At 39.6% G+C, this 22724-nt stretch overlaps 3 protein-coding genes, 1 long non-coding RNA gene and 1 pseudogene across 10 annotated transcripts; all 5 read right to left on the minus strand.

The window, feature by feature from the left end:
• Nucleotides 1-1078: 1078 nt before the first annotated feature.
• Nucleotides 1079-4043, minus strand: LOC133744407 (putative disease resistance RPP13-like protein 1; annotated as a pseudogene).
• Nucleotides 4044-6843: 2800 nt separating this feature from the next.
• On the minus strand, nucleotides 6844-7562 carry LOC133741854 (protein PXR1-like). The gene has a single exon (XM_062169573.1). The coding sequence runs from the start codon at nucleotides 7461-7463 to the stop codon at nucleotides 7017-7019; it is 447 nt and encodes a 148-aa protein (XP_062025557.1). The 5' UTR covers nucleotides 7464-7562; the 3' UTR covers nucleotides 6844-7016.
• Nucleotides 7563-9226: 1664 nt separating this feature from the next.
• Nucleotides 9227-12610, minus strand: LOC133745569 (uncharacterized). Of its 6 annotated transcripts, none has more exons than XR_009863672.1 (9): nucleotides 12519-12610; nucleotides 12328-12401; nucleotides 11396-11493; nucleotides 11043-11213; nucleotides 10757-10828; nucleotides 10560-10639; nucleotides 10405-10475; nucleotides 10221-10287; nucleotides 9227-9946 (listed from the first exon to the last, which is right to left on the minus strand). It is a non-coding gene; the product is annotated as an uncharacterized LOC133745569 (long non-coding RNA). The 6 variants fall into 6 exon arrangements; XR_009863671.1 differs by having other exon boundaries at nucleotides 12505-12610; XR_009863673.1 differs by having other exon boundaries at nucleotides 12487-12610.
• Nucleotides 12611-12841: 231 nt separating this feature from the next.
• LOC133745567 (putative disease resistance protein RGA3) lies at nucleotides 12842-17051 on the minus strand. 2 transcript variants are annotated; one of them, XM_062173657.1, is made up of 4 exons: nucleotides 14028-17051; nucleotides 13550-13735; nucleotides 13302-13463; nucleotides 12842-13043 (listed from the first exon to the last, which is right to left on the minus strand). In XM_062173657.1, exons 1-2 carry the CDS (start codon nucleotides 16892-16894, stop codon nucleotides 13645-13647), a joined length of 2958 nt encoding a protein of 985 aa, XP_062029641.1. In that variant the 5' UTR covers nucleotides 16895-17051; the 3' UTR covers nucleotides 12842-13043; nucleotides 13302-13463; nucleotides 13550-13644. The 2 variants fall into 2 exon arrangements, with proteins under 2 accessions (XP_062029641.1, XP_062029640.1); XM_062173656.1 differs by having other exon boundaries at nucleotides 13550-13738.
• A 1626-nt stretch (nucleotides 17052-18677) lies between these two features.
• Nucleotides 18678-21204, minus strand: LOC133742788 (pentatricopeptide repeat-containing protein At1g25360-like). Its single transcript, XM_062170465.1, has one exon. The coding sequence runs from the start codon at nucleotides 21056-21058 to the stop codon at nucleotides 18773-18775; it is 2286 nt and encodes a 761-aa protein (XP_062026449.1). The 5' UTR covers nucleotides 21059-21204; the 3' UTR covers nucleotides 18678-18772.
• Between the last annotated feature and the right edge of the window lie 1520 nt (nucleotides 21205-22724).

Raw genomic sequence — 22724 nt, forward strand, 5'->3', positions numbered from 1 at the left:
AGGAGGTGGAAGCTTGCTGAGAGATGCATCCCAATATCGAAGACTTATTTACCTCACTATCACAAGGCCAGATCTTGTGTATGATGTTCACATACTAAGCCAATTCATGGACAATCCTAGGAAGCCGCACCTTGAAGCAGCGCATAAATTGTTGAGGTATATTAAGCAAACGCCTGGTAAAGGAATATTCTTACCTTCCATGGGGCCGTTGGAACTGAGGGCATACTGTGATGCGGACTAGGCTCATTGTAAGGACACGAGAAGATCAATAACTGGTTATTGCATCTTTCTTGGCAATGCGCCCATCTCATGGAAGACGAAGAAGCAAAGCACAGTGGCACGATCAAGCGCGGAAGTTGAGTATCGTTCCATGGCAACCACATGTTGTGAAATAACATGGTTGCGAAGCATATTGAGGGACTTGAACGTTGGACATGCACAGCCAGTTAGATTATTTTGTGACAATCAAGCTGCCATACACATAGCATCAAACCATGTGTTCCATGAACGCAAGAAGCATATAGAGATTGATTGCCATGTTGTGCGTGAAAAGGTGCAGAGAGGACTAATCAAAAAAGTGCATGTTCGAACCAAGGAGCAGCCAGCAGACTTGTTCACCAAGCCACTGAGCTCAAATCAGTTTTCTGCATTGTTAGGCAAGTTGGGTGTAATTAACATACACACCAACTTGAGGGGGAGTATTGAAGGAAAGAATCATATATGATTAGGAGTTTATTGTGTGTGATATTCTGTAATATCTTTAATTAGTTGTTAGAGATGTTTTACTATACTTAGACCAAGAATAGTGGATCTGGTTTGTAATACAATGCATATAAGTTGTACCAAGTTGTAATAGAATGTTAAGACAGTGTTTCTTCACAATCTTGTTTCTTTTCACAGACCATACATGGACTTTAGCTTTACTACTTTAAGGGATGGCAGTTTCCCGAGAGGAGGCAAAACAGAGGAGCTGCTGCGACAAAGATGAAAGACTGTCAATCTGGTTAAATACGACGTCCTCATCCAATTGGGTCATGTGGACGCTTTATACCAACTAATCTTTAAGGACTCCAAATTCTCATGTGGTTGTATCAATTAGTATAGCATCTACGTCCTTGTTTCCCGACACATATAGCTCCAAATGAGAAAGCTGTTCTTTTTTCCTCAGTTCTGCTTTCTCGGCCTTACTTGCTGCATCATCCCCAACCCTTACAACATAGATGGCAAGACGGTGAAGCTTATTCATCATTCTCAGATCTCCTAATGTCAGTGCTTCGGCATCTTCACTACAACAAACAGAAGGGTACCCGTCCAGTGTTCGCAAATTCCTTATACTCCCAATCCCTTTTGGCATTGAAACACAAAACTCAACATGAAGATGCTTCAAGTTAATCAACTTCCCCATATTGTCAGGCAACTTTTTAAGGTACTCACATGTATCAAGCCTCAAAGTTTGCAAATTGTACAAGTTACACACACTATCGGGTAATTCTCTCAGCCTAGTATGAGACAAATCAAGATACCTCAAATGTATCAATTCCCCGATCTCCTCTGGCAGTCGTTCGATTTGGTTGTGCCACAAATTCATTGTCCTTAGACATTTCAACTGTGAAATCAAATTGGAGTCTATGACAGTAATTCTTGAACGAAAAGTTGTTAGGGTACGTAAAATTCTGCAATTCCCAAACGATGATATACAAGATGGAAATGGACCATCGTGTGCTGACATTAAGGTCAAATGGCGAACCTCATTACCTGGTCGTTTCAGTATTTCAGCTAGCACTCGATGGCTCTATTCCATTGGTATCCATAGCCTCCATGGTAAAACACTCATTTTGGGTCAAGTACTGTACAAAATCATGCACAGAATCATGCATTTTGCAACCTGTAATCTCCTTGGTAAGTGCATTTTGCCGGAAAACTTGGAAGAAACATCGCATTACTAATTTAGTAAAATGTAAAAACTTCTCTACCTTTTGTTGCCTCTTCTTTGTTTTCTCCAACACTAAGATAGCCTTGTGACATCCATTGCTGGATAAGGATTTCTTTGTTGAACTCAAAATCTTTGGGATAAGTAGCACAGTACAAACGACAGCTCTTAATCTCTGGAGACAAATCATAGTAACTGAGTAATAATGGTCAAAAAACTTCTTCTTGAACCACTTTTACCTTCCATGTCTCACTATTTAGAACTTCTTCCTATTCTCTAATTGTTTGCTTATGCAACGACAGAGTACCTAAAGTCTTCAGAACGAGAGGCAAACCGTCACATTTTCTAACAATTTTCTCAGCAATATCTCCAAACCCCTTGTTGGACTTATCTTGTTCCCCATCCAGAAATGCAACATTATAGAATAGTTCCAAAGAATCTAAATGACTCAACTTCTCCAAAGTGATCATGTCCCTGGTTGCTCTCATCATTCGAGCAACCTCCTTCTTTCGAGTGGTCACAGGAATTCTAATGCCTTCAGAACAGGTTTGCATTAGTACCGGTAACCTTAAACTCTCCCACTCTGTTTGGTCTTCTGTCCACACATCATCTAGCACGAGGAGAAACTTGTTGCCCTTTATTCTTTCTTATTGGATGCTTTCTAACAATTTTTGCAACACATTTGAACTATCTTGAGATTTTATTCCACTGACAAGTTCAAGGATTTTCTTTGCAATCTTGATGACATCAAAAGGGTCTGAGACACAAACCCAAGCTTTGATATCAAAATGGGCTTGAACTTGTGCATCCTTAAAGACTAATTGGGTGAAAGTTGTCTTCCCCAATCCTCCCATCCCTACAATGAGGATGACAAGGCCAGACCTCCCCTCCCTTAACAACTCACTCACCAACCTTTCCTTTTCAGCTTGTCGCCTAAATATGGTCGATATATCGACGAAAGATGAAGTTGTAGGTCGGGGATTATGTTGTTCAACATTGGTTGCAGCAGCAGGCATGGTGGATTGAAAGCTATACTTGTTTTTGTCAATGTAAATCTTAGTTAACTCTTCGTTCAGATCTTTTATTCCACTACCAATCTTATAATGACGAGTTACCTCATTCAATCAGGCAAGACAATGAGTTGCAACAAATTGAGAAACGTACGTCTTTTTCTTGTTTCTCAGCTTCTCGTTTCCCAATTTCAGTGTTCCAAGCATCCACCGTGTCATTCATCTTGTACGACACGTCTTTGAGCTGATCCAACCAGTCTTTAACACCGGGATCCGACACTTGCTTCTTCTCAGCATCATGAAGCACATTCTGAATGAGTTTGAGGGTGCTGGTGAACTTTTCAATGTCCTTCTTGCCATTCAAAACCAGTTTGACCCCTCACTTGTCTGGTGGTAAACTACTGAACCCAATTGTTCAACAAGGAGACTGACAAGTGCCTAGCTCGGCCATTGTTTTTGAGTTGGAAATTGATTGACAAGGGAAACAAAAAGCTATAGAGGATGGCTGTGCTATCCCCTTTCTTTTACCCAGCTTATATATATAGGGCCTAAATTATCTATTCATAGGACGTCAACTAATGAAACAAATTAAACACTCCCATTATATTTACTTTTCAACTGGATCTATGGTTGATCAAAATATTTTCTTTTACCCAGCTTACATAGGACTAAATTATCTAGCAATCGAATCTGATTACAAAAGTCACTCGCATTTTTTATGAACTGATTTGAATGGTCCTATCTTCATGGCTTCATTGTATTATTAATTTCCTTTTCTTGTTTCAAGTCTTTATCCAGCCAGTTGAACTAACATGTTAGAAGCACAGAAATGAGTGCCTCTGCCATTTTTGGGGTTATAAATTGATTCAAGTTGAAGCATAAAAACAAGAGATATATATATATTAGGAATAGAAATGCAGGGATAGTTATGCTGTTACCTTTCTGCTACCTTGATTATACGAATTGTCAAGACCAACTCCAACCTCAACTACATTGACCAGGCAAGCTTCTAGAATGATTGGCTGTCATTTAAATGACAATTATACCGAAATTTCAAGCCCACTTTGCTTACCAGTTAGAGTACTGGCCAGATGATTGACCATTAATATATAATTAAGCAATGCTGACATTGCTTGACCAATAAGAAAAAAGGGGAAATGATCGTTTACCCAATTTCAGCTTAACAATTGCCCACTTGCACAACGAAGAGTTTAAAAACCCCATTTACCCAAAACACTCTAAAGGGATTATTTCCCTTTTACCCAATTAATTCTTTTTAAATTCTTTTTATTAATTTTTGAGACTTTTTTGCCCTTTCCTTCTTTCTCACTTAGAGAGAGAAGTCATCCTCCACCTTGCTAAGCTCCGGTGACCAGTGGCAGCCGCGGACTCCTGTGACCGGATTCCGGCGACCGATGACCGGATTCCGGGAACCAGTAACCGAAATCCGGCGACCGATGATCGGAATCCGGAATCTGGCTATTATTGCCCCCCAATAACCATATTATTGCCCCCAGTAATCATATTATTGCCCCCCAATATTCATATTATTGCCTCCCAAAAATCATATTAATGCCTCCAATAATCATATTATTGCCCCCAATAAACATATTATTGCCACCCAGTAACAAGTTTATTAGGGATCAATAATTAATTAAAAATGAAGATGTTTATAATTTTGAAAGTTTTTATAGGTTTATCCAAATGAATAATCTTATTGTCCCGTAATAATCTTATTATTGCCCCGTAATAATCTTATTATTAACCCCTAATAATCGTATTATTGACCCGCAATAGACATAATAACTCCTTAATAAAACCTTCTTTTTTTTCATTCTTCTTTCTTCTAAGCTTTCTGCTCACAGTATACCCAAAAAAAAAAAAAAGTGCTCTGGGCACCCAGAAATTACTCTGGGCACCCACCAAAGTGTGAGACCGACTCTGTTTTCGCCGGTGCTTCCCCGGCGGCGATTTGGAGGCTGGGGTTGTGACGCGTTCATCTTTCTCGGAAGGCTGGGGTCGTCTTTCTCGGTTGGAAGGAGTGGTCAGGGTGGGGTCGTCTTTCTCGGTTGGAAGGGGTCGTCTTTCTCGGTTCTAAGGGGAGCAGAGTCGAATCGGAGTCGGAGCAGAGTCGAATCGGAGTCGGATCGGCGTTGGGTCGTGGCAATAGGTCTTGGGTCGTTGGATCGATGGTTTGGGTGACGGCGGCGTTCGTTGGATCGGCGATTGTTGGATCGTTGGTGTGAATTCGAATCCGGATGCAGTGACGGAGCATGCTTGGGATCTTGGGGCTGGCTTGGGATGGGTCTCATGACGGAGCAGCCATGGCAGAGAGAGAGAGAGAGAGAGAGAGAGAGAGAGAGAGAGAGAGGGAGTCTAAGACGAGTATTTGAGAAAAAGGGAGAGAAATCGGTGAGGGTGAGGGGGATGTGGGAGAGAGTGAGCAGTGTAATTTATTAATTAAAATAGGGGTAATACTGTCAATATATGTTAGATTGGGCAAATGAGGTTAAAAAATTCTTAGTGGAGCAAGTGGGCAATGTTGATGCAGAAATTGGGTAAGTGGTCACGGCCCCCAGAAAAAATAATCAAGTAAAAAATGATGTGGTGGTGGACAATGATACCATACCAAGGACTTAATTACTAAAAGGACTACCTAGTTATACAGTCTAATGTAGCCAATCATTAATATAACACAATCAGTATTGATTTAAGAGTAAAACCCACCACTAGGGTCAAAACTTTTCTCCACCGGACAAAATGATACTCAACTTTCAAAAGTGATCAAAATGATACCTAAATTTTTAAAAGTGATCAAAATGATACCTAAATTTTTAAAAACAAATCAACTTGATACCCAACTTTCAAAAGTGATCAAAATGAAACCAAAAGTTTTAAAAACAAATCAATTTGATACCTCAGTTTATTTTTTTTAGGGCTAAATACTGGTTAATACTCTGTGGTTTAGGTCCAAAATCAATTCAGTCCATGGACTTCTAATTTCATCAAAAACACCCCTGTACTTTCAATTTTGATCTAATAGGTCCAAAGAATAGTTATAGTTGGATTATTTATTGAAAAACTATTTATTTGATAGATTTCTAATAGTGGGACTCACTCCAAAATTGACTATGCAGGCCACCTCAACACCACATCATAAAACATAGGTCATATATGAGCCACGTCAACAAGTTAAATGACTCAATTGTCAGAATACTAACAATTGGACCTATTAGATCAAAATTGAAAGTGCAAGGGTGTTCTTAATGAAATTAGAAGTTTAGGGACTGAATTGATTTTGGACCCAAACTACGTAGTAGTCAGTATTTAGCCCTTTTTTTTTAACTTCTTTGTTAAATCAAATGCAAAATCAAGCACAAAAATTGAAGTGATTTGTGGTCAGAGGGCCATCAATCATCTATAACCCAAGCTTCTTCTTCTATAGAATTAAAAAAAAAAATCTTCCATTCAATTTCAATTCTACCATCGATCGTAGAAACAAATAAAGTTCGGATGTTTCCCAACTTCTAAAGAAACAAAGAAAAATGGGAAGAGAGAGAGAGGCAGAGATAGAAGAAGAAGAAGAAGAGAATTAACAAAGTAAAATAAAAAATAATTGAAAAATAGTTTTTTGTGTAAAATATTATTATAACCCCATAAAATACTGCACCACACGTGATCAATTTTAACAAAAAGTTACAAAAAATTAAACCGAGGTATCAAATTGATTTGTTTTTAAAACTTTAGGTATCATTTTGATCACTTTTGAAAGTTGGGTATCAAGTTGATTTGTTTTTAAAAATTTAGGTATCATTTTGATCACTTTTGAAAGTTGGGTATCATTTTGTTCGGTGGAGAAAAGTTTTGACCCTAGTGGTGGGTTTTACTCTTGATTTAAAGGGAAAAAAATACAAACAGTACCCAACCTATGGCCGACTCCGAATTTCTGTACCTAAATTTCCAAAACTATCACAATGGTACCCAAGTTATCTAGCCCGACCCAACATATGTACCTGCCGTCCAAGACGGCGTTAACCAGTGTGCCACGTGGCGTATTTGATGGGTATTTGTGTCATTTACTTATTGTTCCTCTTGATCATCTCCTCCGGAAGAATATTCTCCTTCTTCTTCTCCCTTTCCTCCCTCTTCCTCTTCTTCTCCTCCTTGTTCCTCTTAATCTGCCCCTTCAGCTCCGCCATTCTCTCCTTGTACGCCTTCTTCACCGACTTGTTCTTCTCCCTCTCCTCGAATGTCGTCCCCTTCCGACTCACCTGAACCGCCGACGACCTCTGCTTCCGCGTTTGCTTCCACTTTCGCCCGGAGACCTTCCTGGCGATCACGACTGGTTTGTCCGGATTGTCCGAGAAGGACACCACAGATCGCTTCGCCGGAGGTGGGTAGGTGGCGTCGATTTCCATGGCGGCATCTTCGTCGTCGTCAGCGGCTTCGGGGTTCTGCTTGCACTTGTAGGTTTTGCCGCCGAAGCCTTCGTCTAGGCAGCGGAAGTCGATTGTGCAGGCCATACAGTGAAAACTAGGCTTACCCTGCCCAATTCTTGAGTCCCTTTGCTCTCTTCCTCTCTCTGCATCTCTTTCTCTATCTCTCTGATTTGTTCTCTCTCTCTCTCTTCCTGACTTGTTGCAGAATCTTGTTGGGATGTTTTGTACAGTTGATATTGGTTATGTGGTTCGGATCGTTGGGATCGTTGTGGAATTTTACTTTTGTGTTTATTCCTTGGTTGCAGCTATTCATATTTGGGTCATTCTCTGAAGATGAGACCAAGTCATTGCTTCTAAAGCAATCACCGGGGAAGCCGTCGCCTGTGAAGGGTGAAAAGCCAGTGGAAACAAACGTATTGCAGTTTGGTTCGATAGATTTTGTTACGGATAAATCTTTAGTTTAGTTGAATGGGGAATCAAGTAGACAGCAAAGTTCTTTGAAAGGGCTGAGCAAATTGCAGTCTCTAAATGCAGATAATAAGCACAATGAAGTTAAGACTGCAAAAGCAGGAGATGATAATTTACTGGGATCAGTAGCAAGTCCCTTTGCTCTCTTCCTCTCTCTGCATCTCTGCCTCTCTTTCTCTCACTCTCTCTCTCAATCAAGATACATAACTAATAAAAAAAATTCAGTTAAAGAAAAATACTAATAAAAATTAAAAACTAAGATTAAGGTACGGAAGGACTAAAATGTCCCTGAAATTATGCCACCTAGCATAACAATTAACACCGTCATAGACGGCAGGTACATATGTTGGGTCGGGCTAGATAACCTAGGTACTATTGTGATAGTTTTGAAAATTTGGGTACAGAAATTCGGAGTCGGCCATAGGTTGGGTACTGTTTGTATTTTTTTCCCTGATTTAAAACTGAAAGTTCTTTGAACTCTGCCCTGTGTTTCTAGCACAATAATTGTATTCTCTTGTTTTTCTATCAACAGGACGGCCAACGCTATATTAAAATTTTGTTATTAGTTACTGTAGAGAGAATGCTAGAATGTCCAGCTGTTTTTCATCTGAATGTATGAGTTAAGGGAGCTAGCAATTTGATCCTGTCATGAGTTGATTGAAGTAGACTAGTAGATAATCAAGCATACTAACCTTCATGGAACAGTCAAAACTGTAGAGGAGACAGACTGCAATCACCCGAAACGATCTTCATTATAATTTTCTCTTTTCCCTGTCTTATTTGAAGTTCGAGCTACTTGATAATCACAGACTTCTTCCCATCTTTACATACTTCGCTAATCTTGCACTTCCTGATCAACCACAAGGTCTATTGATTTCTAGGCCCATTAAGCCTTATTTGGGGAGTGGGATGGCGGGACTATGGTTTAGTTGTGGTGCAGTGCAAGGAAAATCTGCAATTGAAAACCAAAGATACAATTAACCAAACAGATGGCGGGCATACCTCGCCGCCTAACTGATACTCTCTTACTCTTTAAACCTCTGCCACCCTGACTCTAGTTAAAGTTTCAAGTCATCAATCCCACTAGTCAATTTTGGCAAATACTGTCACAGGCATTTTCTTGTGGTTCTTAGAAGCCCCTAAAGGTTCTGTGTTACAGGCATGTGGAAGTCATAGTATGATACATGATGATGACAATCTAATTATATTAGATCTGGATTAGATTTGGAATTTCTAGGATGTTTTGAATAGGCCGGTAGGTTACCTCTGAGTTCTAGCGCTCTCTCTCTCTATATAGGGAAATTAACTGCTCGATCTTTATTTATCAAGAAATCAGACTACCTAGAGAGAAAAAACCAAAAAAGAAAGAAAGAGCAAAGAAAAAAAAAGAGGGTTTCTGCTTAAATTAATCTCAGAAGATTAAGACCAAACTCTGTGACCCAATATGAACTCTTCCTATCACAGACTCACAGTTTTAGTTCCAGCGATATAGACAACTAGCACAACTCTGGAACCACTTGTAATGGGGTCTTGGTCTTGCCTTACATTAACGTCTTAGTACTACAAACTATTACACCCATTTTGGTTTGGTCCAAATTGTACTTCACTGAAGAAAAATTGAATACAATAGAAACAGAGAGAAACATGGGAATGACACCCTGACCCAACCATTATCCGGAAGTGCCTAGCCAGAACTTAAAGTGGGAATGGAAAATAAAAATAAAAAATTGCAATGCAAGCCCCAATTACCAATTGCTCAAGGCCAAAAATAGTACGGAGCACAAATCAGTACGAGAGAAGTTTAACGTTAATGGACTCCACATTTGGTGCACATCCTCTGTTTAGCAAGCTTAATTTGCAGCATAATCAGCAGTGCTATTAGCTTCATTCGTGAGTACTAGTCCAACTCCATAACAAAGGAAGTGCAGAGCTATGCATCTCGGCAAGTTGACAATAGATCACTTTCAAGTGTGGTATGGAAAGGAGAACAGTTCAGCCAGAAGTGCTATGCTGGTGGTTTGACAAAGCAACAAGTTTGAAATTCTCAACAGCTGCTCCAGCTTCCACTGCACTGTTGAAAAGCCTATGCATGCCATTCCCTGCAAAAGGCACCAGAATCAATTTGAATGACGACACCAATCCCTCACTCAGATAGAGGTATATCCCACGCTCCGATGTTTATCATTTCAAAAGAGCATAAGTATTGTCTAGTTGGTTTTACATGCAAACAACGGTTGCTAAAATTTCTTACAAGAATTTCTCCATTGAGTTTTCTAAAAATAAGTTCGACAGAATTAAAGTATGCATCAGAATACACCAAACCTTAGTAGCATTCTGTCACTTGATGGAATCTCGAAAGTGATTTCAACTTACACTTCGAGGCCTGCACATGTACTTATTCTTTCCGGTGTTCCATGGCAAGAAAAGCTTCAGCCACCAACTAAAGGGAAAAAGAAAAAATCCAACTGACAAGACAATATCAGAATTTGAAAACGAGTATTGCAGCCTTCAAACTCTTAATTGAACAGAATTACTTCAGGTATTGCTGAGAAATTACCTAGTTAAGGTAAAACCCTAACAGCGCCAACATCAATCAGTCAAATGGATTCCAGAATGCAAGCATATAATCTGCCAATCAAGATCCAAGATGCAATTAAATCTATGTTTTGTAATTCAAACAATTAGAAATCTGCATAGGACTTAACAATTTACCATAGCACAAATTAGCTTGCCAGCACCAATTCAAATTCCTTTCTGCACCCTGGCCTGCTTATAAACTTGGTTTGATTTTTCTATACAGAAGATACATAAGGTATTTGTGTATGAGATATATAATATATATATATATATATATATATATATATATATTGTATATGAAAATGGGACATATTGCATAGCATAAGAAGTACCCGACAGTCGTCATGTCTTGAAGAAACCAGCCACTGCAACTTTGAGGGGTGATTATGACTTTGCAAATTTTCCTGCCAAGAAATAAATTTCAGAATAAGTCATAAAATGTAAGGATTTACAGGAATTTAGAGCTCTGCGAAGAGCTGTTAATGGACAACCTTATAACAGATGTAAAAGTTCTTATCTGGTTTCCAAATAAGTAAAACATGTGTGAATTAGACTTCACAATAACACGAGAGATATGATCTCAAAAGAGTAATAGTTACACTCATTGGGTGCACTTACTTGCAACTTGAAGAAATACAACCAGATATTGTTATTAACCAAATCCTGTGATGGCTGACCATTGTAAGATCAAACATATAACGATACTTCCATGACCATCCATCTTGTTATAACCATGCATCTTGAATTTGGAGGTTTAGTAACTATTTCTTCTTCCCTCTCCAGAACCTACTGAAAGACCAAGAGATTAACAATGGAAAGATTCAGCAGTGGTCTTTATCTTATTAGGTGACCTTTTTTTTTTTTTCTCTCTCTCTCTGTTCTTACACGAATATCTCTAGAATTAATATTAGAAAGAACACTTGAAAAACTGTAGTGTATACATAGAGATGAAAACGTACAGGGCAACCAACCTCATGAGGCCTTTGGACTTGGCAGAACTTGAAAGTGAATTGATTGAAACTTTTGGTCATACTGACTTGTCCCTCTCTTCCACGCCACAAAATCCCATCTAATGCAAAGCACATAACAAAACTAGTGACTATAGTCTATATATATAACAACTAGCAAGTAATGACCTCAAGCCCTAAAACTATTGCATCATCTCAGATACAGATGAAAAATTACAACTCTGCTTTAAGTGCCTCACCAATCAGTCAAATGAATCTGAAAAGTTTTGTTGATATAGTTTATCACTACTTGGAACACGAGTTACAAAAACAAAGTGGACAAGAAGTCTAAAAGGGGGAAGAACTACAAAAAAAAAAGACCCAAACAACCCTAGAAGAGCAATGACCCTAGATTACAGTAGCCTTCCAATCTAGCAAGATGGGAGAGACGCTGTAATCTTCAAAAACGTCAAAACAATAACAGTCTTATCGCACATACAAATAATTAGAGACGTACGTAGCTTTGTCGGAACCAGTTGAAATGTAAAATCTCCAACATGAAATTCAGAATGTATGCCTTGAAATTCAATGTTTTCAAGGAGTTACATTGTGCAGAATAATCTAAAGTAAACTACATGAATACTGGAGAATGTAGGAAGACATAACCTACATCATATGACAAATTGCTCTTCAATTAACAATGACCGATGAAACTTAATGGAAAATATAGACATAAATGCCTTCTTTAGCAATTTCAACTTAACTCACAACCTGCAGTCACTCTTCATCCAAACAAAGTTTTAAGATTTGATTAAATTGATAAGGAACACACAGGACATCTAGAATAAGTAATGTTGACACCATATAAAATTGCCCTGCATGCTCAATGCCAACCACATGACAAACACTTATTAACCTTTGCATGGTAGGTATATCTAGCTTACGGTTATTAGTACCTTATCTCTTTAGTGATCAGTCACCAGTTTGACAACTCTGATGCAATTCGGGAGTCTCCATGCTTCTACATTGCCTACACAGTAGATTTTGATCTATATCAGACTCATAACTAAAGAGTTTGTCTGTAATGACTTACAAGAATATGAATTTCACAGTACTTAGTTTAAGGTTTTTACAGATATTTGCACACCATCAAGATAACCCGAGTTTCATATTCTGCTGATCTACTGCTACTCTGAGGTCTGACCTGCCAAAAGGGTTCTCTTGCAACATTTTCTGCAACAAAACATCTTTACAGATCAATATAGTTTGATTCTCATTTAACATAAGCTGCTCATTGAGTCAAATACAGAAACTTATAGAATCTACAGCATTGCAAAAGACTTGGTGCAGGTGCATGCGTGACCTTTGCTAAAGAAAGTTCCTTTCTGAGTTCCAAAATGTGTGAATTAACAAATAACTATCGATCACTAGTTTTGTACATGTTATAATCAAACTGCTTTCAACTTGCCTGTAACTTGAACAAATAGAACCAGAAATGTAAAGCCATCGCTTGAGCCGGATTGAGGGTTGACGAAGAAGAGATGACATGATGACTGAATGTTGAGGAAGTCTGCCCAAACTGTGCTTCTTCTTCAGCTTATTGTTCTATAGTTATTGACATCATTATCAGTCCTTTTGAGGAATTCAGGAGCTATAAATGACTGCCTGCACTCTGGTCATGTCATTACATGATCCATAAGAAGAAATAAGAATGACATAAGAAGCTCGGAAATATAAACTTGGCATGAATGAAATGAACCTAACATGTTGGGTATATCTTCCTAGGGTAATATATCTTGTACAAGTAATTAGTTCTTCAATCACACTATTTTCCCAGAAAGGAAAAAACGATGATTCTTGTGGGTTTTTTTTTTTTTTTTTGGTGAATTTTACAAGTAGAAAGAAAATGTGGAAGAAAATTTCAGGGTACCTGCTGTGTCCACATGCATTCTAATGCTAGTGAAGAGGTTGCATTTGAATCTGTAACTCCATCTCCATATAAGAAAACTCTGTCCACGTTTCATGTTAGACTTGAGATAGTTGAGGCATCATCTTAATCTGTAACTCTTGGCAAATCTTCAAGGACATGCAGCTAATACCCCAAAAGCGAATCACTAATTATTGCGGAATAGGTGGAAGTAAAATCATAATGATTTGTAAGAAACAGCAAATAGTTACCTGCTTTCTGTGGAAGAGCAATCCAACCCCCTCTCAGAACATAATTCCAGCAGTCTTTAAGCTTTGCAGTTTCAGGTGACATGGTGATCTCCTCATCACTCCGTGAGTATCTGTATCTCTGTTTCAATAGGTGACATGGTGATCTCCTCATCACTCTGTGAGTCTATCTGTATTTCTGTTTCAACCCTGCTGAGAAACGAAACCAGGAGACTCCGTCAACTTGTATTAGAACATGGTGAATATTTCTACAATAGAGCAGATTGTCATGCAACAGAGGCAGCAGAATTTGTATAGATAATTTACATGACAACTATTTCCTTTGTCATACAAGAATAATGGTGGCTTCAATTTTGAAAGTAGTAAGGGATATATATATCATGCATGCTTATGCAGCCTAGCGATTATTTGAAGATATATGCCAAAAGAGAAAATAAACAAAGAAATCTGATGAAAGAATTACTAAACCAGAGCAAATTACCTCTCAGTAATATTTGGTATTTCTGGATCCTCGAGCGCTCTATAAATGAAGACGTCACAGTTGTCGGGCCAATCAGGTGTTACAATACTCCGACGACATGTATTGATGCGAATTTTTCTGACCGGTGTGTTTTTTAGGAAGAGTGGCAGGTTCATCAATTTAGGGCAGTTCTCAATTGTGAACTTGACAAGGCATGGCATAATTGAAATTTCCGCACCACTGCTTTCTGTCCGCCCTCCAACTCCTTCCCACTGTTCCCACTCACCCATTTCCTCGAAACGGAGTTTTTTCAATTTTGGGAATAAAACAGAGGATGTTTGAGTGCCCGTTTTTCCCAAGAATTCATCTCCAACCGTCTTCACTTTCTCCATTCCTTCGACATATAGTTTTTCAAGGAAGGGCAATTTCCCAAGAGGAGGCAAAAATTCACATCCATCCCAAGTACGAAGAGAAAGGGTTCTCAAATTCTGTAAGGATATCATCCAACTGGGCTCCGTGGTGCCACCATACCCAAGAATCACTAATTTTTCCAGATCTTGATGCGGCCGTAACGCCTCCAGGACTTGTACATGGCTCTGCTTGTCCAAAGTTGGAAACAATAATAGCCCCAAAAAACAAAGCTTTTTTTTATTCCACAAGCGAGCCTCCTGCGCCTCACTCGCAGTATCCTTTAGATTCCCCTTGATCTTAATGACGAGAGTACCCTGAAGCTGGTCCAAGCTTCCCAGATCTCCTAATTTCAAGCCTTCACTGGGGCCACTATCATGATTAACAGGACACGTGTCTAGCGTTTGCAGACTTGTTAATCTCCCGATACCTCTCGGCAAATACTCCAGCTCATCACAACGCTTGGTATGAAGATGTCTTAGATTAATCAAGTTCCCCGTATTTTCAGGCAGTTTTTCAAGCCTGTCGCAGTCAGTAAGACACAAGGTTTGCAAATTGTATAAATTGCCCAAACTGTCTGGTAGTTTCTGCAACCAACTATTGTCAGACAAGTCGAGATACCTCAAGTGTATCAATTCACCAATCTCTTCTGGAAGTTCTTCAATGCCGTTGTCGCTCAGATTTAATGTCCTCAGACATTTCAGTTGTGAAATTGCTTTTATATCTATGCTGCTCATTCTTGAATCAAAAGTTGCTAGAGTACGCAACTTTTTGCAATTCACTGGGGGAATAAAATCCAGAAGTGGAGAACTATAGGGTGCATACATTAAGCTCAAATGACGGACCTCCTCACTTATTACCATCATTCTTGTGTTTGCTTCTTTAGCCTCCATTGTAAAGCATTCATTCTTATTGAGGAACTGCATAAAGTCATGCACAATATCATGCATTTTGCAGAATATAGTAATGCTCTTATCCCAAAAAACAACTTCTTCCTCAACATCCTGGAAAAATGATTGCATTACTAAGGTATCAAAAACATATTCACCCGTTTCTTCCTTTTCTTTATATTCCTTCACACTAAGATAATCTTGTGACATCCACAAATCAATCAAATTGTGTTTGTTAAACCGATAATCTTTTGGAAATGTAGCACAGTATAAAAGACATCGCTTAACTATAGGGTCCAACTCATAATAACTTAGTAGAAGTGGTCGAAAAACTTCTTGCTTAACCGCTCTTTGATCCCATATCTTACTATCCAAAACATTTTGCCACTCTCCTATTGTTTTTTTTCTGTGCATGAGTGTACCTAAACATTTGATAGCAAGTGGCAAGCCGTCACACTTTTCTACAATTTTCTCACCTATAACTCCAAATCCATTAGCCTTGTCTTCTTTCCTATTCGAAAATGCAATGCTACTGAACAACTCAAAACTGGTTTTACCACTCAACTTCTCTATTTGGATCATGTGAGCTTCTGCTTTCATCATTTCAGCAACCCCCTTCTTTCGCGTGGTCACCAATATTCTGCTACCTTTTGCACAATTACTTTGCATCATCACTGATAACTGTAAATTGTCCCACTTTGTTTCTTCTTCAGTCCACACATCATCTAAGACAATGAGGAACTTCTTCTCCTCAAGAGATTCAGACATATGCTGCAAGACCTCTTGCAACACGGTTGAATTTGGGGCTTCATTACCAGTACCACTAATAATGGCTTTGGCAATCTTCACCTCATCAAAAGGATCTGAGACACAAACCCATATTCTCTTTTCAAAATAGGTTTTTACATTTTCATTGTTGTAGGCTAATTGGGCAAGAGTTGTTTTCCCCATCCCTCCCATACCCACAATAGGTATGACAAGGACCCTTTCACCTTCTTCACTACTATCACTCAATAACTTGTTTAATAAATCAACTCTTGCTTCATCTCTGCCCAATATTTTAGAAATATCAACAAATGATGAAGTTTCCAGCCGTTGATTAACTTGTTCAACAATTCTAATTGAGGATTCATGAAACTGAAAATCTTTTTTCTGAGCAGCAATCGAAGTCAACTTTTCATTCAACTCTTTTATCTCAGTTGCTATTTTATAAAGATGACTTGCCTTATTGACTTGGCCAAAACAAAAGCAATTCGAGGGAATGGAGAAACATACCTTCTTGAAGGTTTTCTTTTTCTCAGAAGCAACTCCCTTTGCCTTTTGTTTCAGAATTTCAGTGTTCCACTCATCTACCACGTCAACCATCTCGTAAGAGACATCATTCAGCCGATCCAACCAGATCCTCACGCTGGCCTTCTCCACTTGCTGCTTCTCAGCATCCTTCAGCACGGCTTGAATTGCTTCGAGATTGCTGCTGAATTTTTCGACCTCTGTCCTAGCGTTGAAGACCAGTGTCACAGCTTCTTTTGTGTGGTCAAAAGCAACTGTAACCAACTGTTCCAGAAGCAGGTTGATGAGCGCCTCGGCCATTTTTGGAAAATGAAACACAAACGCAAGAGCTAGAGAAATATATGTGAACTAAGAATGCAGAATGGCTGTGAGCCTATTATGGTTCTTCTACCAAGTTTATATAGAGCATAAATTGTTAAGGCCAAATCCAAGTCAAACTATTCGAGCAAAACAATAAAGACTCCAAGTTGATATATTATATATGAATCCTAATTTCGATACTGGATCTACGGCTTTTATATATAAAGGGATACCATGTCTTGTTTGATGCTCCACCTAATTTTCAAATGGCCGGGAATTATATTATACTTTCAAGACGACTTGGATGATTTGCTACACACCCTTACGAAGTTTCACTGTCCAGGGACGACTTTGTATAGCTGTTTACAGTGAGATAATTGGGAAGAAGAATTAAAGTAATGAACCATATATATTTAAGTAGTGTAGGTGGTGATCTGTTTTCATTAAAGTAATGTAGGTAGTCCCAACTTGATGAAGCTCAATCCTATAATGTAATGCTGATAGTGGTGGCATAGATCAAGGTATCTGGACTGGGTCCAGAACCCTCCTTCCTCTTTACTTCGTATTCTTCTTTTTGATGCTGCTGAAGCCCCCACTTGACTTTGTTCTTGGGTCTGTTAGTTTTTCTTTCCCTGTAAGTTTGGTTCCTTTTTATACATTTCCCCTTCTTGACAAAAAAAAGGGTATAATCAAGTTTCCTACTGTGAGAAATTGGTGCACCAATAAATAGACTTTTCTCTGCATAACACCTCTTCTCTCCATACACCATGACATGAATTGGTTAAATTAATTTCCAGTTAGCAAGATTAACCATTTTCAAATGACAATTTTTCTGAAGTTTTCCAAACACCTACTGTGGCTTGTTAGTCAATAAACAATTGCTTGTATTGATGAATATGCTTCGAGAATTGACTTTGTTTAGTAGTTAGAATATGAGATGGTTGGCAAAGATAATTAAGAATTGCTGGAGTATATCAAGGTACAGTAGCATTAGGTGCTTCTGCATAAGTATGTCGAGGTTCTCGGAGAAATATTGGTCAAGGCTATGTACTTGATGGGTTCTGTGAGTTCGAAGGCCTAGTGAAAATATTTGAATAAGTCTTACCAAAAAGAAAGGAAATTCTGAGTTGCAAAGCTAAATAATCTAGTTCAAAACCAAGAAAAGCCAAAAAGGAAATACGTTTAAGTTCAATTTGGTAATGTTACATGTAGTTCAGGTCCCCCAATCCATGAATCAAGGAAAGTTGGCAACCCCTAGCACCGGCAATGAATATGAAAAGCCTGGAGAGAACTGCAAGTAAATTGGTCATAGTATAGCCCTTTACCTTCCTCCAACTTCCAGACCTGGTTTCCATATCTTCCCCATCATTGGAAATACGGAAGAAGATCCATCTCATTTTTATGCGACCTATGAAGAATATAAATGCAATTAAAATTGGTTAACATGATATAACCATACATGGATTGAGTTTATTGATCAATAAATGATAAATTAAGTTGATAGGCACTGACCTTGCTCTTGCTTGAGCCTGAACCATTAAGCCTTTTATTCTTTACACTCGGCTACCGTCTCACTGAGGACGAGATCAGCACCAGTCTAAGTTGGTTAAATCTCTGACCAATGTATTTAATTCCTTCAACAACTACAAACAAATCTGCTAATTTTACAGGGACTCATATCCTTCTATCATATACTTCTTATGCATGGCCCTCACTTCTTATGCATACACTTCACCATTTCAAATTTAAACCTCTGTGCGAAGCAGAACAAAACACCACTGTATAAGCTTCTTCATTTGGCTTTAAAGCTTGGTCCATTCATAACAACATGCCAAGGAAAAAATGGAAAATAATAAGAATAATTCCATTACACTACAGCTACCAGTAATTTCCACAAGAGCATTCGCCGTTCCTAAAATGATGAAACCTCTTGGCGTCTCTCACAACTATTTCTCTCCCGACCACTCTTGACATAAACTTAAATGCATTATGGCAATCCCCACAAATCCTAAGATTCTTAAAAACTCTGATTGTGGCTCCAAGTGGAAGCTTCATGATCCCAAACGCAACTGCAAGCTTCTCACTGTGAGTAGACAAGGAATTCTCTTTATGCTCAGATTCCATATCATGCAACGCAAACTTTGTGTCAGGAACATATCCTAACTTCCTCATTTTAAGAACAAGTTGCTCTAGATACTTGTACACCTCATGTACCTCAGGGTGCAGAGTATCACCAACCATGAAGACATGGACCATATTTTCAACGTCAATCCAACTACAACCAGGTTCTTTCTTCACCCCTCGCTCCCTCATTAGTGTTCGCACCTTAGCCACATCATCCCAATGGCCTAAAGCAGCATACAAGTTCGACAAAAGTACATAGGTTCCATCATGCTGGGGCACCAGCTCAAAGAGTCGTTCTGCAGCTTGAATACCTAAATCCATATTCCCATGAGTCCGGCAACCAGCTAGGATAGCCTCCCATATTGGTGCACCTGGTTCAAAAGGCATTGATTTGATTAAGTCCTTGGCCTCTGTCAACTCCCCAGATCGGCACAACAAATCAATCATACGAGCATAATGATCTTCACCAGGGGCAATACCATAAGAGTCATGCATCAAACGAAAATAATGGCGTCCTTCTTTAACTAAACCAGCATGACTACAAGCTGAGAGAATAGTGAGGAAAGTTATTCTATCTGGGAGTATATCTTCCCCCAACATCTGTTCGAAAAGTCTTATTGCTTGGACACCATATCCATGTTGTGCCAGAGCTGCGATCATAGCATTCCACGACACGGAATCAATATAAGGCATTGTAAGGAACACACAGTCAGCATCATCTACAACCCCACATCTCGCATACATTGTGATAAGTGAATTTCCAACTGAAAGACTTGAATCATGCCCCAAGCATATTAGTTGAGCATGGAGCTGGCGTCCATGCTCCAGTGCCCCCAGAGCAGCACAAGACGTAATAACTCCAGCAAATGCATAATCACAGGGTTTAAAACCATCTGATCTCATTTGGTTAAATAGCTTCATAGCTTCTTCCCCAAATCCATTTTGAGCTAAACCTGATATTATTACAGTCCAAGTTAGACCACTCCTTTCCGGCATTTCCTCAAAAAAGGATTTTGCTTCCTGGATGCGCCCTGCACTCACGTACCCTGACAATATTGCATTCCAAGAAACAAGATCTCTGATGGACATATTATTAAAAATATATCGTGCTTCATCAATTTTACCGCACCTAAAGTATAGTGTCACTAATGCATTATTCACAGATAAAGAAAAGTCCACAGTCGGTTTCGCTTCAGATCTTAGTATGTAAGCATGCAGTTGCTTCCCATGCTTAAATAAGCCATTGTTAGCACAAGCACTGATAACACTCGTGTACGTAAACTCATCCTGGCGAATCCCCATTAAATGCATTTCCCTAAACAATTTCAATGCTTCATCACAAAAACCATGATGCACATAACCCGAAATCATCGCATTCCACGCCACTTCCAATTTTTCATCCATCCCATCAAGCAACTGCCTAGCTCCATCAAGGTCCTCATTTCTCACATAGCCAGTGATCATAGTCGTCCACGACAGCTCATCTCTCTTAGGCATTTCATCAAACACCTTCCTCGCTGCAGCCACCACCGACGACGAAGATGACAACACCAACGGCGAAGAAGCACACTTAACATACACAGACACCAACGCATTCGACACCGAAGTGGCCAACGACGCTCCAGACTTAACAATTGCGCAATGCAGCTGCTGGCATTGCTTCTCCTCCTCCACTATAAGCGCCAGACCACTCAGCACACTGGTGAAGGTAAACTCATCGGGCCGAAAACCACCTCGCCTCATTTCCCGAAACAGCTCAACGGCGGCATTGCCGTCCCTGTTATGAGAGTAGCCTGCGATCATGGCATTGTAGCTGACAGTGTCTCTCATGCTGAGCGGAGTTTCACTGAAGACTCTCCGGGCCAACGTGACGTCCCCGACGCCGGAATATGCCGAGACCAGAGTAGTTCTGGCGACGATGTCCGGGTTGGGAATTTGGTCGAACAGGTGGAGTGCGTAACGAAGATTTGAAGATTTGCAGTAGACGTCGATCAAACGGTTGAGGATATGGCCACGTGGGTGGAAGCCGGAAGCGATCATGTGGGCGTGGATGGTTCGGGCTAGAGAGTAGGAGGTGGGGCGTTGGGGGCAGCATAGCTGCAGCTGGGCGGCGTAACGGTTAGCCGCCACCGTAAGAGGGTGAATCAATTGGTGGCTAGTTTTTTTTTTTTTTTTTTGAAAGGGGTTTTGGTACTCTAGTCGACTAGTCGCATGTGCAGTTTTTATTTTTAATTTTAATTTTTTTTTCCATTATTAATGAATTTATATTTCTGATAAAAAAAATATGAATTATCATTGATATAAAAAAATCCTGTCTGATCATAGCAAGTAAAAAAGAGTACCATCCTCCATACATCAATCAAGGATTTTCTATTATTGGTTTTAGTTTCAGTTTGTTGTCCTATCATATAAAAATAATAATAATAATAATTTCTATTATCTATTAGCACCAGCGTATGGAAAGACGGTGGTGGAGCTTAGCGGGCATAAGCGCATGGCAGATGTAGCTTCGATCCGTATGGGGAAGAAATTTTTGGCACTCCCTACACTGGAGCTACCTGTGGAGCGGAGGAGATAGCCCTTTCTATTCCTCAGGAGCGTGGTAGATTGGTACGTTATTTATCTCAAGAAGAAGAAATTGGGACGCCCTAAAGGTTTCAAGAATAAAATTAAAATGGGAAATGTTGATGCAGTTGTGGTGATGCCTCAGACTAATATTAAGGGTAGCAAGAGGTTTGTGAAAATGCTTGAGGAAAAGGAAACAGTGGTGAAACCTCTTGTTGTGGAGGTGAAATCTGAATCGTTGGAGCCTGTTGCTGGGGATCTTGAGGTGGTCGAGAAACCTAATTCTTCAAAGGAAGAGATGGAAGAGAATGTTGATGTGAAAGATTCAATGGAGGAAGTGGTGGATGATTGTGAGCTTCCTTTTTTTTTTTTTTTTTTGGAGTAAATGAAGATTTCATTAAAATCGCAGGCCAGAATGACACATACAAATTTCCCAAAAACGGGAATCATGCACTATTCACTTAAGACTTGAAGCTCCCAAAAGTAAGGAGCCTAACAAACTACAACATTACCCTATAAAGAGATAATTTTGTATGAAAACTTCCTTTGCCAATGCAGTCAATCGCGGTGCGTCAAAAACTTCGATTATCAAGATGTAAAAAGAAACATTATAATCTGCAAGCCAAAACCACCTAAAACTACAACTATGAGCACCTAATAAGGAACTAAACAGGTATAGCTCCCTAAAAAAATAGGGAATTATTGGAATTAAACAGCAAAACTATTTAAAAACCATAATAGCCCAAAATAGCCCCAAAAGCCCAGCTCAAAGCCCAACAAAACTGGCCTGACATGGCCCAGCCCTTGTCGCCCTCACTCAGCCGTAGCACAATACCGGAAAAACCAGATTTGTGCCACCTGACCACATCGTACACGACCGACGCCACTCCGATCAACGTCTCCCCTGCGCCGCCTAGACCACGCCATCTCGACCCAAGCTGCACCGATTTACGTCAACCCACGCCGCCACCACGAGCCGCGGCATCTCGATCTCGCCCCACCACGAATCTGATCTGCCACGACCCGCAGTCACCAATCTCATCCCACCATGATCTTGCTTCGCCACAAATCGGCATCCCACACACATAACCACTACGCTCAGGAACATAGCACCAGAGACCCCTGCCAAGACCACCATGCC

Source organism: Rosa rugosa, chromosome 4, assembly GCF_958449725.1.
Source record: "Rosa rugosa chromosome 4, drRosRugo1.1, whole genome shotgun sequence".
NCBI lineage: Eukaryota > Viridiplantae > Streptophyta > Magnoliopsida > Rosales > Rosaceae > Rosa > Rosa rugosa.

Excerpts from the sequence above, each read along its gene's own strand:
- LOC133741854 (XM_062169573.1), bottom strand. The coding sequence starts at position 7,463 with ATGGCCTGCACAATCGACTTCCGCTGCCTAGACGAAGGCTTCGGCGGC.
- LOC133745567 (XM_062173656.1), bottom strand. The coding sequence starts at position 16,894 with ATGGCCGAGGCGCTCATCAACCTGCTTCTGGAACAGTTGGTTACAGTT. Across the intron at positions 13,739-14,027 it reads ATACCAAATATTACTGAGAG|CAGGGTTGAAACAGAAATAC; the intron begins GTAATTTGCTCT and ends TTCGTTTCTCAG.
- LOC133742788 (XM_062170465.1), bottom strand. The coding sequence starts at position 21,058 with ATGATCGCTTCCGGCTTCCACCCACGTGGCCATATCCTCAACCGTTTG.